This window comes from Artemia sp. Qi Xiang Cuo, chromosome 19 (assembly GCF_049724085.1).
Source record: "Artemia sp. Qi Xiang Cuo chromosome 19, ASM4972408v1, whole genome shotgun sequence".
Classification (NCBI taxonomy): Eukaryota; Metazoa; Arthropoda; class Branchiopoda; order Anostraca; family Artemiidae; genus Artemia; species Artemia sp. Qi Xiang Cuo.
The window spans coordinates 8,032,284-8,048,816 of NC_142812.1; the positions used below are offsets into that span (position 1 = coordinate 8,032,284).

The 16,533-nt window shown below is 33.6% G+C and overlaps 1 protein-coding gene across 2 annotated transcripts in view; it reads left to right on the forward strand.

Annotated features, from left to right (window-relative positions):
- Nucleotides 1-16,533, forward strand: part of LOC148940454 (phospholipid-transporting ATPase VA) — a 204,545-nt gene that overhangs the window by 115,773 nt on the left and 72,239 nt on the right. For both annotated transcript variants that reach the window (XM_089105629.1, XM_089105630.1), the window contains exons 9-10: nt 6,031-6,225; nt 10,223-10,541. In XM_089105629.1, coding sequence (XP_088961755.1) covers nt 6,031-6,225; nt 10,223-10,541 — 514 coding nt within the window. The remainder of the gene's footprint in view (nt 1-6,030; nt 6,226-10,222; nt 10,542-16,533) is intronic.

Genomic DNA, 16,533 nt, shown 5'->3' on the forward strand with positions numbered 1-16,533 from the left:
TATCTAAAATTTTGGGGAAATTTTTATTGGGGAAAAGGTGGGCGTGAGAGGGGTTTAGTTGCCCTCAAATCACTCGACTATTAAAAAGGGCACTAGCCCTTTGAATTTCAAATCGAATGAGCCCTTTTTCAAGTTTCTACGAAAAAGATTTTGATAAAAACCTTATATGCCTCCAGGGCATAATTTGTAACCATTACCCTGAAGACTCTGGGGGGAGTGTCCTGCTTAAAGGTATAATTTCCTGAACTTTGAACTGCTTGGGACAAAATGGCTACCTCAAAACTTTTATTGGATGTTTTTGGGGAAATGGTGGGAGTGGAAGGGGTGTTAGTTGCCTTCCAATCACTTTCGACTATTAAAAAGGGCACTAGCCATTTCAATGTCCAATCGAATGAGCCCTTTTTGAAGTTTCTACGGCAAAGCGTTCTATAAAAACCTTATATGTCCCCAGGGCATAACTTACAACCCTTGCCCTGAGGGATCGGGGGGGGGTGTCATCCTCAATGACCTAATTTCAAGAACTGAAAACTACGTTGAATAAAATGGCTATCTAAAAATTGTGATTGGATGTGTTTAGGGAAAAGGTGGGCGTGAGAGGGGGGTTAGTTGCCCTCCAATCACTTTCGACTATTAAAAAGGGCACTATTGTTTGAATTTCCAATCGAATTAACCTTTTTTGAAGTTTCTACGACAACGCCTTCTATAAAAGCCTTATATGCCCCCGGGGCAAAACTTACAACACTTGCCCTGAGTGCTCTGGGGGAGTGTCCTCCTCAAAAACATAATTTCTATCTGGAGATCAACTATGCTGAGCAAAGTGGCTGTCTCGAAATTTTTATTGGATGTTTTTCGGTAAATGGTTGGCGTGGAAGGGGTGTTAGTCGCCTTCCAATCACTTTCGACTATTAAAAAGGGCATAAGCCACTCCAATTTCCAATTGAATGAGCCCTTTTCGAAGTTTCTGCGACAACTTCTTCGATACGAAGTGCCCTGCTCTAAAGAAAGAAAATAATAAATAATACATTGTGCCAACATTGTTCTTATATGCCCGCAGGGCATAACTTAAAACCCTTGCTCCGAGGGTTGTGGGGGAGTATCCCCCTCAAAAAAATATTTTCTATCTGGAAATCAACTATGCTGAAAAAAAAATGGCTATCTCAAAAGTTTGATTGAATGTGTTTGGGAGAATGATTTGCGTGGGGGGAGCTAGTTGCCCTCCAATCACTTTCGACTATTAAACAGGGCACTAGCCACTCTAATTTCCAATCGAATTAGCCCGTTTCAAAGTTTCTATGACAACTCCTTCGATACGAAGTGCCCTGGTATGAAAAAAGAATAATACATTGTGCCAACATCGTTCTTTACTTAGGCAGCGCGATTGCGCTGCCTTTGAAACCAAATGTTTTCACGCTTACCGACATTTAGGACCCAAGGTGGCAGCTAGATGAAAGCAGTTGGAGCAGTAAGTGACCGAGCCGCAGTGCCTAGCATGTCTAGTCGCACTGCGGAGTGGACCCACCACTCCGTAATTTTTTTCGCTAACGCAGATTAAGAATAAAATTTTGCAGAAGCCTAATAGTGATGGATATGAAATGTTAAAATGATGAAAGGAAATGAATGTGTTTGGTATTGAGATTGAATACTTAAGAGACTGTCTTTATCAATCCAAACGTCTGCCCGCTTCTCACTACTTCCTATTCCATACATTATTTTCCTCTCTATCCCTTCTTTTTATCATCATTGCCAACACAAACGTCTGTTCATTAGCTGCATCCATGTAATATTCTTCAGTTTTTGGAAACCAAAATCCGCTTAGGATTGCATGGTAAAGTATAAGTAATAACAAAGAAGAAGGGGGGGGGGTCATTTACTTCTTTAAAATATAACACCATGGGTGTTACATTAGGAAGGATGCAATATTTTCATTTTTTTCATTCCAGATTCATTTATTTAAGTAGGCATCGTAGCACCCAAAAGTTAACGCTAAGCTATTCTACTTGTATAATCATAAAGAAAACACAAATAAGGTGTGCACGAAAAAACGTGCTAACGAAATAGGGCAAGAAGGAGTTTTCAAATCTGTTGTTACGACGCTTGACATGTTTTAGTTTTTTATGATGCCTGTTATGCCTACTGATCGACGCGGGAGATTGCTGCTTTCTGGTTGCTAATATCGCTTTTCTGATTTTCACTAATAGGTCGCATCTTCAATCGAACAAAGCGTGCAAGTTGAAGTACTCTTTCGTAGAAGAACACTTCTGTGTCCTGTGTTCGTATTTCGCACTTTAAGAACACAAGAACACCTTCATAGTTCTGCAACGCCCAGTAGTATTACACTGGGACGTTTTTGAACACTTTCTATTTCTCTGACAAATAAGCATAGTCTGACTTCGAGAATCGCAGACGGGACAGCAATACTCGAGGATAGGCAGATTGTATACGCAAGTAGGAGTTGACGATTTGAGAATCCCATCCTGCGCATGTCAAATTCTGAATTTAGCAGTGGCCCTTTCATATAGTATTGCCAAAATACAGCTTTAATGAGCAATCACTTGTAAATGTTATGCCTGATATTCTTGTGGACGGCAAAAATATTAGCAGACTGGCAGACGTTGTGAACAGCACGTCTGGGATCATCATATCCCGCTTGAGTGGATTGAATCATAGAACATCTGATTTCAGTTTGTTCACTAGTAGGCTATTTGATTTACATCGGTTGATGAAGTCCATGAAGAATTTCGGATCAAACTGCCGCATTTCTACCGTATTTTTAGTTATGTAGTTTCTAAGTGCAGACAAGTAAATAAGCATATCTACAGACAAACACATCCAAATAAATTTTTTTTTTTGGCAAATTTATATAATAATAATCAAATCTGTTTAAACGGGATTATTCTTTAATCTAATTAAAATTTTTAAGGACTAACACGTGTTCTTCATCCTTTGGTTTAATTAGTGTTTAATTTGGTTTAATTACTTTAATTTGGTTTAATTAGAAAGGTTTAATTAGTGTTGGATTATTAAAGGTGATGAAAGATAGATGATAATTCTGCATAATGTTCACGTTTTAAATGAGATTCAACAAATGTAGTGGCAAAAATGTAAGGGTGAAAATATACAATACAAATATGCATAAGACCAACATCGCTGGAACATGTTTTTAGAAAAATTTAAAAATTTTCTAAATTTTTAGAAAAAGCATGATATCCATCTATCAAATACATTCATAAGAATACTTACTCAGAATGGACAGATTCTCCTAATTTAGGACCTTCTTCCCCGAAAAAAATGAATCAAATCTCAAAGGTAAATCCCCAAAGGGGATCCGGGCAATCCCCAAAGGGCATAGGAGACGATCTCTTGTATCCCAGCAAGTTTGGTTGGGGTCCACAACTGATAGATATCCTGATGACAAGAATTTAGGGACCCTCTGAAGAACCTCGATTCCATAAACTATTCATATGGAGAGAATCGATATGAGGGAGAATTCGTCGTCCCCTTATTTTTTGGTAGAAATGATTTCTCTTGGATATCTACTCTATATGAAGGACTTCCAGCCACCATGCATCTCGAAGTTTGTAGGTTTTTACGATTTTTCTAATAACTTCTTACATTTCCTATAAAACTTTTTCATTTTTTCAACTTTTTTTTAATCCAGCCACTCCCCCTCCAAAAAAACGAAGTCCTAAAGTCCTACGTACGCGTCTAAATAGGCCACAAACTAAAATAAAATAATATGTGAGGCATCTGTTTCACCCCCCCCCTTATGACAAAATTTTCTCATAAAAATTTCCATTCGCTTCTGGTTTATCCAAGTTTAGGATTGAAACAATTGCAAATTATTTGAGTATAATACAGCTATCGCTTCAAAATTTACTTTCTGATTTGAAAGCGTTCTTTGCTTTTCTCAACTGTTGAGGTAGATTCGTTTTTTCCTTCTCCTTCTGTTTGATATTGTGTCGACTTTTTTTTCTCAATTCTTCAAGAACGACTCCTGGAACACAAGGGCCGTTTAAAAAGCATCAGAACATTCTTTTAAGTACTAAAAATCTTCAGCGAGAAGAGAGGGGCATCCGACCTCATATAGGAAATAATTTCAGTAAAAAAAAAAAAATTTATTTAATACACTAAAGCATTGATTATGTTCAAGTCTGTTTTTTTTTCTGCAAAATACAAGTTTGGAAATTTGGCTCATACTTTCGAGCCATTTTCGGAAATGTCTTACCGTAGAATTTTTGATCTAAAACGAACTTACAATGCTACACCAAATAGTAAAATACACAAAAAGGATTGTAAAAAAAGAAAAGGATCCATAGTGTACTACATTTAGCTATAATATTAGCTATTCAGCGTAATAACGTAATGTGTTCACAGCATGCAATGCTTTTATGATTGTGTTAATAACCTACATAACCCTTTATGTACATATGTACACAGCAAGTTATTTACATAGTCTAATAATCACTAATTTTAGTTAATTATATGTTATTATTTTTGCTCCAGGAAAACAAATAGCAAAAAGTTATGAAAATCCACGTAGTTGCACTGATTTTTTTTTTGGGGGGGGGGTATCCACTTCCCCATTGTGTCTGAGAAGTATGCTCTGAATACTATTTAAGAGTATTATATATTTTATGCATTACACAACTTTCCCTGAAACCTGAGAGATTCCTGGAGGCCGAGATAGATAACTTACCTATTACTGTGTTATTGATAAAATGGCATTGCTAAGAAGATTTAAGAAAAAGAACTGCTTCTAATACATTTACACAAAAATAATTATAAAAATAAAATAAAATTATTACAAAAATAATTGCTGTAGTTTCTTTTGTGGTTAAATTACACCACATGTGAAGGAGTTACTTCATATGCTGGAAAGTTTAATATTCTGGTTTGGTTAATATGTCCACAGGTTAATATGTATATATTAATATGTAATATGTTAACATGGTTAATATGTACAGGTTAATATTTAATATGTTAATATGGTTAATATGTACAGGTTAATATGTTAATATGTATATGTTAATATGTACAGGTTAATATGTTAATATGTATATGTTAATACGTACAGGTTAATATGTTATATTCAATATGTTAATATGGTTAATATGTACAGGTTAATATGTATGTGTTAATATATACAGGTTAATATGTTAATATGTATATGTTAATATGGTTAATATGTACAGGTTAATATGTTAATATTTAATATGTTAATATGGTCAATATGTACAGGCTAATATGTATATGTTAATATGTACAGGTTAATATGTATATGTTAATATGTTAATGTGGTTAATATGTACAGGTTAATATATTAATTTGGATATGTTAATATGTAATATGTTAATATAGTTAACATGTACAGGTTAATAAATCCTGTATTACGGTTGAAGTTGCAATTTTGTAAATATAAAAAGAATTACTTCATTTGCATTAAAAGCATATGAAACAATTATCTCAGTTCTGGAAATTTGTTTTGAATCGTTTTATATTGTTTAGTTTTTTTTTTTTTAACTGTAATTTTTTGTAGTTTTGACATTTTTCGATTTCCAGGCTTATATGTTCATTTATTTCCCTCAAAATCGAGGAGTACGAAAAACAAAGTAAATGAAATTGGAAAAATACTAAATGAAATACTAAATGAAAATACTAAATTAAAGGTAAATGAAATTGGAATTGAAATTAGACAAAACCGCATTTTATGGAAGAAAAACCACAACAAGTCTAAGAATCTAACTGAATAGAATCCATCACGTAAGATTAACTAAAACCAGCTAAAATATCACGTGACTAATAATATCTGGAAAAAGAGAAAAGTCTATGGATATAGAGAATATTTCCAGACTCGCAGTAAAAACAACTAATTTTCATCTGAGCTATTTTCAACGGCTCATTAACTTTAAATCACGAGACCCGCTTAGTTTACTGAAACTAATCGAAAAATTAAGTAAAAATTTACTGTTTTTAAAATAAAAAACAGAAATTAGTTAATTAGAAAATTTAATTAATAATTTTTCTTTTCAGCTACAAGGGGATGAACGTCCAAAAATATACCCTAATCATCATCTGTTGAATGAGATTCAAAATGCTGAAATGCAGTTGTTTCGTTCAAGAAGCAATATTTCTGTTGAATTTCGGAATCATCCCAGTAGAACAATTAACTTCTTTACAGCTTTGGCTGTCTGTAATACTGTTGTAGTGGCCAAAGGGGCCCATCAGGTGAGTTTATTAGAAGCACAATATTAGGTAAATTAGAGTCACTCCCAGGTAAAATCTTAGAGTCACAAATATCCTCCTTCTCCCTCAGACTATCTGTCTTGGCTTTTTTTTCAATTAGCCACGGCTCTCAGTCTTTGCCTCACAGTCCACCTAGTTGATTTGCCTCACAGTCCACACTCTCCCCCAGACTATCTGTCTTGGCTTTTTTTCAATTAGCCACGGTTCTCAGCCTTTGCCTCACAGTCCACCTAGTTGATTTGCCTCATAGTCCACCTATTTGATTTGCCTCACATTCCACACTCTGTCTCAGACTATCTGACTTGGATTTTGTTTTCAATTAGCCACGGTTCTCAGCCTTTGCCTCACAGTCCACCTAGTTGATTTGCCTCACAGTCCACACTCTCCCCCAGACTATCTGACTTGGCTTTTTTTTCAATTAGCCACGGTTCTCAGCCTTTGCCTCACAGTCCACCTAGTTGATTTGCCTCATAGTCCACCTAGTTGATTTGCCTCACAGTCCACACTCTGTCTCAGACTATCTGACTTGGATTGTGTTTTCAATTAGCCACGGTTCTCAGCCTTTGCCTCACAGTCCACCTAGTTGATTTGCCTAACAGTCCTCCTCACAGTCCACGCTCTCCCTCAGACTGTCTGACTTGGCTTTTTTTTCAATTAGCCACGGTTCTCAGCCTTTGCCTCACAGTCCACCTAGTTGATTTGCCTAACAGTCCTCCTCACAGTCCAGACTCTCCCTCAGACTATCTGACTTGGCTTTTTTTTCAATGCCATGGGTCTCAGCTTTTTCCTCACAGTCCACCTGGTTGATTTTAATTAAAAAACGGACAACGGACTGGGTCTCCGCCTTTGGCCTCGAACTTGAATTGAAATCAAAAGGGTGGACTCTGATGAAAGAGTTGAGAGCCATGGCTAAAGACAGATGGTGTGAGTGAGAGGCATAAGCCAGAACTGTATAAAAATGATGTCATTTGACCTTTTTATAGACAGTCTATCATACATCCATCCTAGGATAGAACTAAGGCTGATAGGCATTGAGTAAGGGTAATTCAAATAGTCTGTTAGTTCTATGAGCCATTTCAAGGCAATTAGAGACCCCAAATAAAATGTTTCCAAAAATTTATAACTGACCATGTATGTCCACAGGACATGCAGGCAATTGGGCAACTGAGATTGTTCAAATCATATGAGCCTTGCCTACTGGGAAAGCCCCACTGGAATTGTAATGGGGATGACCGAGATTCTTGGGTTGACTTATGACAAGGAATGTTCACTGGGCTTGTGTGCCAAACGGGGTACTGAATTCGCGTGGACTCAGAGGCGAACAAGCGACCAAAGATTAATAGGGCCCACCCGCCTAGAGACTCAGGCGAGTGAGCCAATTTATAAGCTCAGACAGTTAAGCACAGGCTCCGTTGTTTTTTTTAAATTAAAATCAACTTGGTGGACTGATGAAAAAGTTGAGAGCCATGGCTAATTGGAAAAAAAGAAAAAAAAGCCAAGACAGATAGTCTGAGTAAGAGACAAAGCCGGCTTTAGCCTTTTTCAGAATGATATAAAAATGATGTCATTTGACTTGTTAGATTTCTTAAAATGTCCTGATGACTTTTTATTATTAAATAAATTTTATTCTTACAGAAAAAATACAATATTTTCTGTATGGTCTTTCTTTTTTCCCTTTTTAAAATCGGTCCTCTGATTCTGTGTGGTTTACTTCAAAAAGTTACTCTTTTTTCTCTTTCCCGTTTTTATTTTTTTATTTAAATTAATTATTGCTTATTTTATATAACTGGATTGAAGTCATCCTCATTTGGTTTCATAACTTCTTTTTTCGTTTTGTTCGTTTTTATTTTTGAAAATCTGTTATGGCAGAATTCCATATATAAAGCAATAAGCAAATTGAAAAATCGGTAAGCTTTCCTAGCAAAGACTTTCCAAGAAGGGAAAAGAACAAAAGAAGGAAGTAACAATTTTATTTCACTACAAGTAAGAAAAAAAAGATTTCTATCATTACCACGTTTCTTACGTAGTAAGAAACGTTTGTTTATCATACATATCGTACATATGTTTATGTACGTACATACATATATACGTACAAACATATGTATCGTACATACATATGTTTATCATACATTATCATACGTTTGTTTGTCATACATATCGTAGTAAGAAACGTAGTAAGAAACTGTTTATCATACCGCATGATTGGTATCATAACTAATGCAAGTCACACCTGGACAAAAGTGTGTCTTGTTCAAAATTAATAGCAAAGAATTTGATGTATATAATATGGCCTTATGATTCGAATTGAATACCTTTGAAAATGCGTCAACACTACCGTTCTGGGCTTAATCTTTTATTTGAAATAATTCAGCACAATCCATCACACATGTTGCGATATCTGAAATGCACGAGGTCCCATGAGAGAGCTGAAAAGAAAAAGGAATCCTCAGTTATAATGGTTCTGAGACATGAAAGTGAGCTGAGTATTCTTTTTCACTGACAGTCAATGCCGTATCCAGGGAGTGAGGGACTACCGGATTTGTTTCCCGCCCCCTTCCCCAAATTTTTGTCCAACTCGTGAAAACATAACATAATTGCATATAAATTTTTTTTTATGTATCATAAAATTTCTTTTTTGCAAGCCCCCTCCTAGAAAAAATCTCCCGCTGAACACAAATTCGGGATATGATCTTGCTGACAGTCAATAATAGACCTGGATAATATCATCTTTCTGGCATATACAAGACTTGGCATTAGCATTGGTATATTGCAAGACATAAACCATTATGGTTGTGGCGTCAGAAAAAATGAGCACAGCTAATTCATTATTTATAACTTAGGTTCCTTCCTTTATTCATTCCAGGAACTTAAATTTATTTCTGTTTCTTCTTTCATTTATTGTGTCAAAATATAGGTATGCCTTGAAGTCTTTCATGACCCTTTGAATTCGTATTAGAACTTCATCACATCGGAAAATTTCTTTAAGCAAATTACAGAATTCTTTTCTAAAGTGTAAAGCCATCCAAAGGGTATATTAGTTTGGGTATACTGAAACATTTATAAGAAACTATGAGATAACGTTAGATTAGACAAACATGTTTAAGTAAGCTGTAAATTAATATTTCTGCTATTGAAATACGGTTGCATTTAATTATGATGTACGGAAGAAATCCAATTTTCAAAAAATTGTTGCTGATGCTGCTAGTACTACCGACAACTCATCATATCACCGGATTACCTGAAGCCGCTATATTTCCGCTCCAATTGAGAACATACCACTTTTTCCTTGACTCTGGCTAAATTGCTAAAAACTTTTTTTTTTACTCTCATTCTTCAGCTGTAAAATAAGTATATTTTTTGCTTTAAATTCTATAAAAAAAAATTTGCAGCCATTGAAAATTATAGGAAAACATGAAAAAATCATACAAACCGCGAGATTTTAGTAGGGGAGGGGCAGGATGAAAAGTCCCAAACTTATATAGACGGAATCCTCCCTCCTTCCCCAGACTGCACCTTCTCTTCAAATCTCCGTTACCTTAATAGGGATTTTGGTATATCTCACTGCTGTTTGAGAGTGGTCAGAAACCCGACAAGGTTGTTCTTTAGGTCCAGTTTTCCATCAAATCCAAGGGAAATTCCCCTTAACCTCTATCTAAACATTATAATAATCGTATCATTTAAAGATAACAATCTCAGATTGGATTTCAATGTTAAATTTATTATGTGTTTTCATTTTAAATGGAATATATATAATACTTAAATGAAAAATTAAACGGAATATTAAAATGACACATGAATTTTCATTAAACATTTAAATGAACCCATATTTAATGAAAAAACTCATATTTCACAATTTCTTTGACATTGTGAATTTCTTGACATTGTGTGTATGTATTATATTTTACGTATGTATTATATATTTTTAATAAAATACATATATTATATATTTTATATATTTTCATTTGTTCCTTCATTTTAGTTTCCTGATTCTAATAACGAAGATGACAGTTTGACAGGCTTGTCAATAATAGAAGAAAACAGTGACGTTGTGCCAAGTGTTGTTTCTCAACCGTCTGATCTATCTATAAAATCTACATCAAGTGTCGATTCTGCAAATTCAACTTCTTGTTTGATGCAAGACAAGCCACCAATTCGAAGACATCTTCCTGGTTTTCACCGGATACCGTTTCCAAATCGGCCCAAAAATTTGAATTTCAGTTCCGTGCGCAAGGCAACCATGCTGAACTTCTTTTCAAATCGGGCACTTTCGCCTATTCCTTCGCAGGTTGATAGTCCGGGTAATTTTTTTTTCCAGTTGTGTTAGTCCGTCCTTTCTAACTATTATCTTGTCCGAACGTTTTCTTCTTTCTATTATAGTGTCCTCCTCTTGACTAATTTTATTCTTCCATTTTTTCTGCCTAATTTTTTTTTAGATGTTTAAGAGGTGTTTAGCTTTTATTTACGGAATGACAACCAATTCTATTTTAAGCTCAGAGAACACAATTTTGTTTCTAATTATAAAATTAATTTGTAGAATCTGGTAAAAAACTGAAGCAAAGAATGGTTTTCTTCATGTAGTGCATATTTTCTGCGCATAATTTTCTTCACAAAAGTAGTCTAGCATTACTTTTTTCAACAGCATTCAAATCTAAAGGGAACCGAATTTCTACTCCCCAAAGATATTCAAAGAAAAACAAGCGAGAAATTGAAATTTTGGATAATTAAGCTTGAAACATTTCCCCCTGAAACATCAAAAGTCAAACAACCTCTTACCTCTCCTGTGCTATTGCTGCTAGTATAATAACTACAATGCTATTTGTATACAAGGTAAAGGGTTGCGTGCATATATGCTTGCTTACATAATTTTTTTCCTCCACCTTGTTTGCTTTTAAGGACCCCTTCCCCCCATTTTCTGCCAGAGGATGGCTTCCTTTATCTCTCCCAACTCTTTATTCTAAATATTTGCTCTAGCATAAGGGCAATGGTTTCAAACTCTACATCAAAGAATAAAGGGCTATTGACGTGCATATTCTTTAAAACAGTAAAATTTTCAGTTTAAATGTTTTTAAGGTAATTTGTATATACAACTCTTACAATTACTGATTGCCGAGGTTTGTTGCGTACAAAATGGTTTCAGTAAAGCATAAATAAAACTATTTTAAGGAGGGGGAGGGAGGTAGAATAGCCCATCTTTGAAGGATACCCTGGAGCCCTCCCCCTTCAGCCCAAAAATGAACTTGATCTGGGTTTACTGTATGCCTATCAAAATGCCACATAATTGTTGCCACCAGGGCTGTCACCAACGAGAAGGAAAAGATCAGGTCTGCCACTACGGTATGAAAAATTCACCCAATGTCTAACAAACTGAAAATTGTTGTGTCGGTTGTTTTGATTGTTTCGTTGACGACTTAAAATAAAGCAGAAGAACATTTGGGTAATTCTATGAAAAATGTAAGAAACTATAAGGACCATCTTTAAAATATTGATATTTTAGGAGGAATAGACCCTAAGATCCTCTCCCTTTCAGACCTGCTGAGATTTAGGTGTATTAGAAACTACGGGAATTTAGACGGTTATAGCATAATGTAAAATTTAAATTTACAGCCCATTTCTGTAAATAGAGACAGTATGAGAGGAAGAAGAAGTGAACTAGTTAGTGAATATGTAAGAAGCGAGCCTCGACTGTTTTGTCGTGCAAAAGGTGATGGCAGTTATGAAATTTGAGGTCTCCAATACCCAGGTTTCTCCGTGTAGTAGCGAGTCTCGAACTGGAACTAAGTGCTGTTGAATTTGCGCAGTCTTCAAAAAAAACAAAAACAAAAAAAACATTATACACACACACAAAAGATAATTTTTCTAGTTAGACAAATTGTAGCAGAGTTTTGGATGGCAAAACTTTGCACGAAGAACAGCTAATCATCAAATGTTCTTGGACGTTGCATTTGTCCTCCCAAGCAGGTTCCTTTGTTTTCGAATCTTGTCAAAACTGCCTAAGATAATGCCTGTTTGTAATTTCAAGGACCCCCCCACCCACTCCAGAAGAACAGTTTAATATTCGAAAATAGTCTTAATCCACTTCTCTTACGGCCATTCGTCCTATTCTAGAATGTACTCAATAGCCGGGGGCTGCATTTTGAGGGGCGGTGGACAAATGGAAAAGAATTATATACATTGTTTGTTCTTTTTTTGCTGTTTTTTTTTTGGGGGGGGGGGTGAAAGCTCTCCAGAAGGGCTACCCTGAATTTTTGTATTATACAGGGCTGTGATGTGAAAATTTCTGATAAATGCTGCGATGTTTTTTTTTTTTTTTTTTTTTTTTTTTTTTTTTTTTTTTTTTTTTTTGAAATGAGCTTCATTCTTTTTCATTGCACCAGGATTTCTGAAGAATTTATATCGATGTTTTTGCCAAAATACTATTTCAGATGGAATTCTTTCGAACTATCTAGCAATAGTGGTTTTTATCCTTTGAAGTCTACATTAAATAATTGATTTTTGGTAAATCAAATCGATTTTCAGTAATCAATTTTCTTTTTATTGGTTTAAATTGATGAAAACCCACTGTCAACAGATGGTACGAGCCGTTGCTGGCCAAGAGAAAAACAAACATTTCTTTTGAGCGTAAAAATTTTACATCAAATTATAGTATAATATCGAGAAGAAAATAACCAACAGAGGATTCTAATTGTTCGTTTTCTTATTAACCATTTATGAAATAGACGATTGACCAAGATGAGGAATATAATTCATGCTTCCCTTGTATTTTTTTTTTCTGTTTTGTTTGTAAAAAAAAAAAAAAAAAAAAAAAAAAAAAAAAAAAAAAAAAAAATGAGTGTAAAACATTCTGCTCAATAGACGACTCTTAGGGTCCTTTCAGACCCTGCCGTAGAACCTTTCACACTAGCATAACCTAAAAATTTATGTTATTTTATGTACTCTTAGGGAATAAATTTTGTCCCTAACGTGGGTAGTGCCATGTAGACTAGAGCCAGTAAAGGTTTTTTTTGGGGGGGGGGGGAAGAGAACTTGCCCCTGGCGCAGAAATTTGAGGGCCGTAAAATTTCAAATGAATAATCTAACGGTTTGTAATCATTTTGTTATTTTTGAAATTGTATTTCTACTAAAATAAAGAAGAGGGCACAAGTTAATAAATGAAAATAAATAAAAATTATTACTCAATCATTAAAATAAAAATTAATTAAAAAAGAAAAATAATTAAATAATAATAATGAAAATAATTAAATAATTTTAAAAAAAAATCGAAAAAAAAATTATTAATTAATTAATAAATTGAAAATAATTTGATTAGTGGATAAATTTTGTAAGATTCGATTTTAAAATTTAATGAGAGACAAGGAGGGTGCTAATTAACATTTTGCCCCAGGCGCAAGAGAAGCAAGAACTGCGATTGTGGAACACTCAATGTACCAGCAACAAAATGGAATTTCTGGATTAGCAAATAATAAATTTTGATAATAAACCGATAAACTTTTCCTGGAAAGCCTTTCACGAACGATCAGAACTCCAATCACCGTCTCATTTCCACATTTTTAATTTTTGAATTGTTTGCCTACGATGATTGTTTTAGAAGATGATTATGATGAAATTATGGATTTTACGTTAACCTAGTTCGTAAAAGAACTTGTTTAAGTGTGCAAGGTTATATTTAACGTAACGCAACTTACGGCAACTTAAGTAGTGCGAATGCCGCTTTACGCTATCGATAGTCTTAAATGGACACTGCCAGGGTCTTATCACTGTTAATATCGACTTTCGAAGATTAGATCTTTTGTGAAAGGAGTTCCATAAATTTTACTTGTCATAATAGTTGTTACTTCTAATATTCATGATATTTTCTTTATTCCTTTTCTTGTTGACTTTTTTCGCTTCCTGTCGACGCGCCTGTTATTCTATTCTGAGTGTCAAGTTTCTAATACCGTATCAATTATCAATTCTTAAAAAAATTAGTAGTAATCGCATTTATTCAACGTGGACCTGTTATTCTCCTAGGAGTCTCCTAGTTGGCTGACTAGATTAAGATTTGTTATGCGCCGAAATTTGATTTTTTTACAATATTCGATTGCAGGGAATTTTTACAATTTAGATTGTAAATTTTATGTTATTTCGATTTTTTTTTTTTTTTACAAAATGCAAAAAAAAACTTTCAAAATCTATGCTATTCTCATCAGCTTAAGCAAGCTAGATACAAAAAAACTTTTAAAAGCGCTTCAGAAATTTGTTTACATGCATTTTTGTTACGTTTTTGCGAATCGGACAGAATTTCGGGGGGGGGGGGGGTAGGGGTCAAACCTTGTTAGCCCCCATGAATATGGCCGTAACGTAACGTGACTTAACCGCTTAGCATAGAAAGTTACATATGTAGTGTGAAAGCCGCTTTACGCTATCGATAGTCTCAAATGGGCACTGCCGTCGTCTTATCAGTGTCAATATCGATTTTTTATATGCTTTGTAATTACAAAAAAAGCTTTTGACACAATCCAACGGGAATTTATTTATTTTTTGTTATTATGTCAATAACCATGTCATTTGTTAATTTCTTTGCAAACAGCCTTATCGTTGTTATGAATATGATGTATGATTGATAATGCACGAAAGCTGTTTATTCATGAAAGAATGACATCAGTATTGGAATAAAAATATTCAATTTAACTTTTAAACGCTTGTTCTTCAAGTGCACCAAAAAGCTGTAACTTTTTTCTATACTTTTTCCATTTCTTCATGCTTCTTTTCATTTTCAAAACATTTTAAATTTAACTCTTTTCTCTTTTTTTTTGCTTAATTTTTAATAGTTTTAATATTTTTTAAGTGTTTATTTTTTTTAATCTTAAAGCCTCTTAAAAAGTTGTTATTTAAAGCTGCTATTTTCTGAATTAAAGCTTTTCTATTTTTAAACTTCTTTTTTTGCTACCTGAAAAATTGAATTCCCCGAAATTAAAAAATAATGTGTAGATTTTCTATGATGTTCAGGCGTTTTCTTTACGGGCAGAATTCACATTAAGCAGAATTTTGCCTTTGCAAGTTCATGGGCAGCCTAGACGATTTAGTTAAACGACTTTGTTTTTCATTTATTATATATATGTATGTATATAAGTTTTATTCTTATTCATAAACTTAACTTATGGCGTATATATATATATATATATATATATATATATATATATATATATATATATATATATATATATATATATATATATATATATATATATATATATATATATATATATATATATATATATATATATATATATATATATATATATATATGTATATATCTGGTCGCTATAGAAATAGGTTCTGTGTCTATATTCGTTATCTAATACTGTTAGAATTTGCCTTATAAAATCTGAAGCAAAGAAATTTCGAATCAAAAAGTGTAAGCGTAGCCCTGACGTTAGACAACGTGATATAGCCTTTAACATGACTAATTTGCACTGTTTGTTCGTAAAAAATAGCCCTGGATACGGCTATGAAATATTTATGTTTGAATTTAATTTATTCTATCTTTTATTTATCTTTCTATTCTATCTTGATTATATTATAAATTATAGTATAGTAGTATATTTGACACGAAAAACCCCACAGGATCATGGCAAAAAAAAACACACAAATATGATTAACTGATTCAATTTAAATATTTGATCTAAAAGATTAAAGCATAGAAAACCATTCAAAAACACTAATAGAAACAAACAAACGAATAAAGAAATCACATAATGCTCTCACAATGGGTTATACCTACACGAATGAACCGCGCCTGATTCTTAATACTAATAATTATTTTTTCACCCAAGGCTCATGGGTGAGCCTTGCTCACCAATGCAATTTTTTCACCCAAATTTTTCACTCCCAGCAATTTTTTCACCCAAGGCTCATGCCCCTTCTCCACTTCAAAATTTCCTTTCTTAAAACCCTTAGCCCTTCACACTTCCCAAGAAAATGCAATAAATTTTCCTCTCACTCTCCACACATGGGGCAATTTCTATCTTTCAAATTACGTTTGAATTTGATTTAGTTCTGTCTTTTATCTATCTTTCTATTCTATCATTATTATATTATATTCTATCCTATTCTGTTTTTATTCTATCTTTCTCTATTATCCTATCTTTATTCCATCTTTATTAATTATTATATTCTGTGTTATATTATATTCTATGTTATATTATATTCTATGTTATATTATATTCTATATTGTGTATTATATTCTATATTCTCTAGTATATTCTACACTATATTCAATCTAGATTTATTCTATATTTTTTTTTTCTGTTT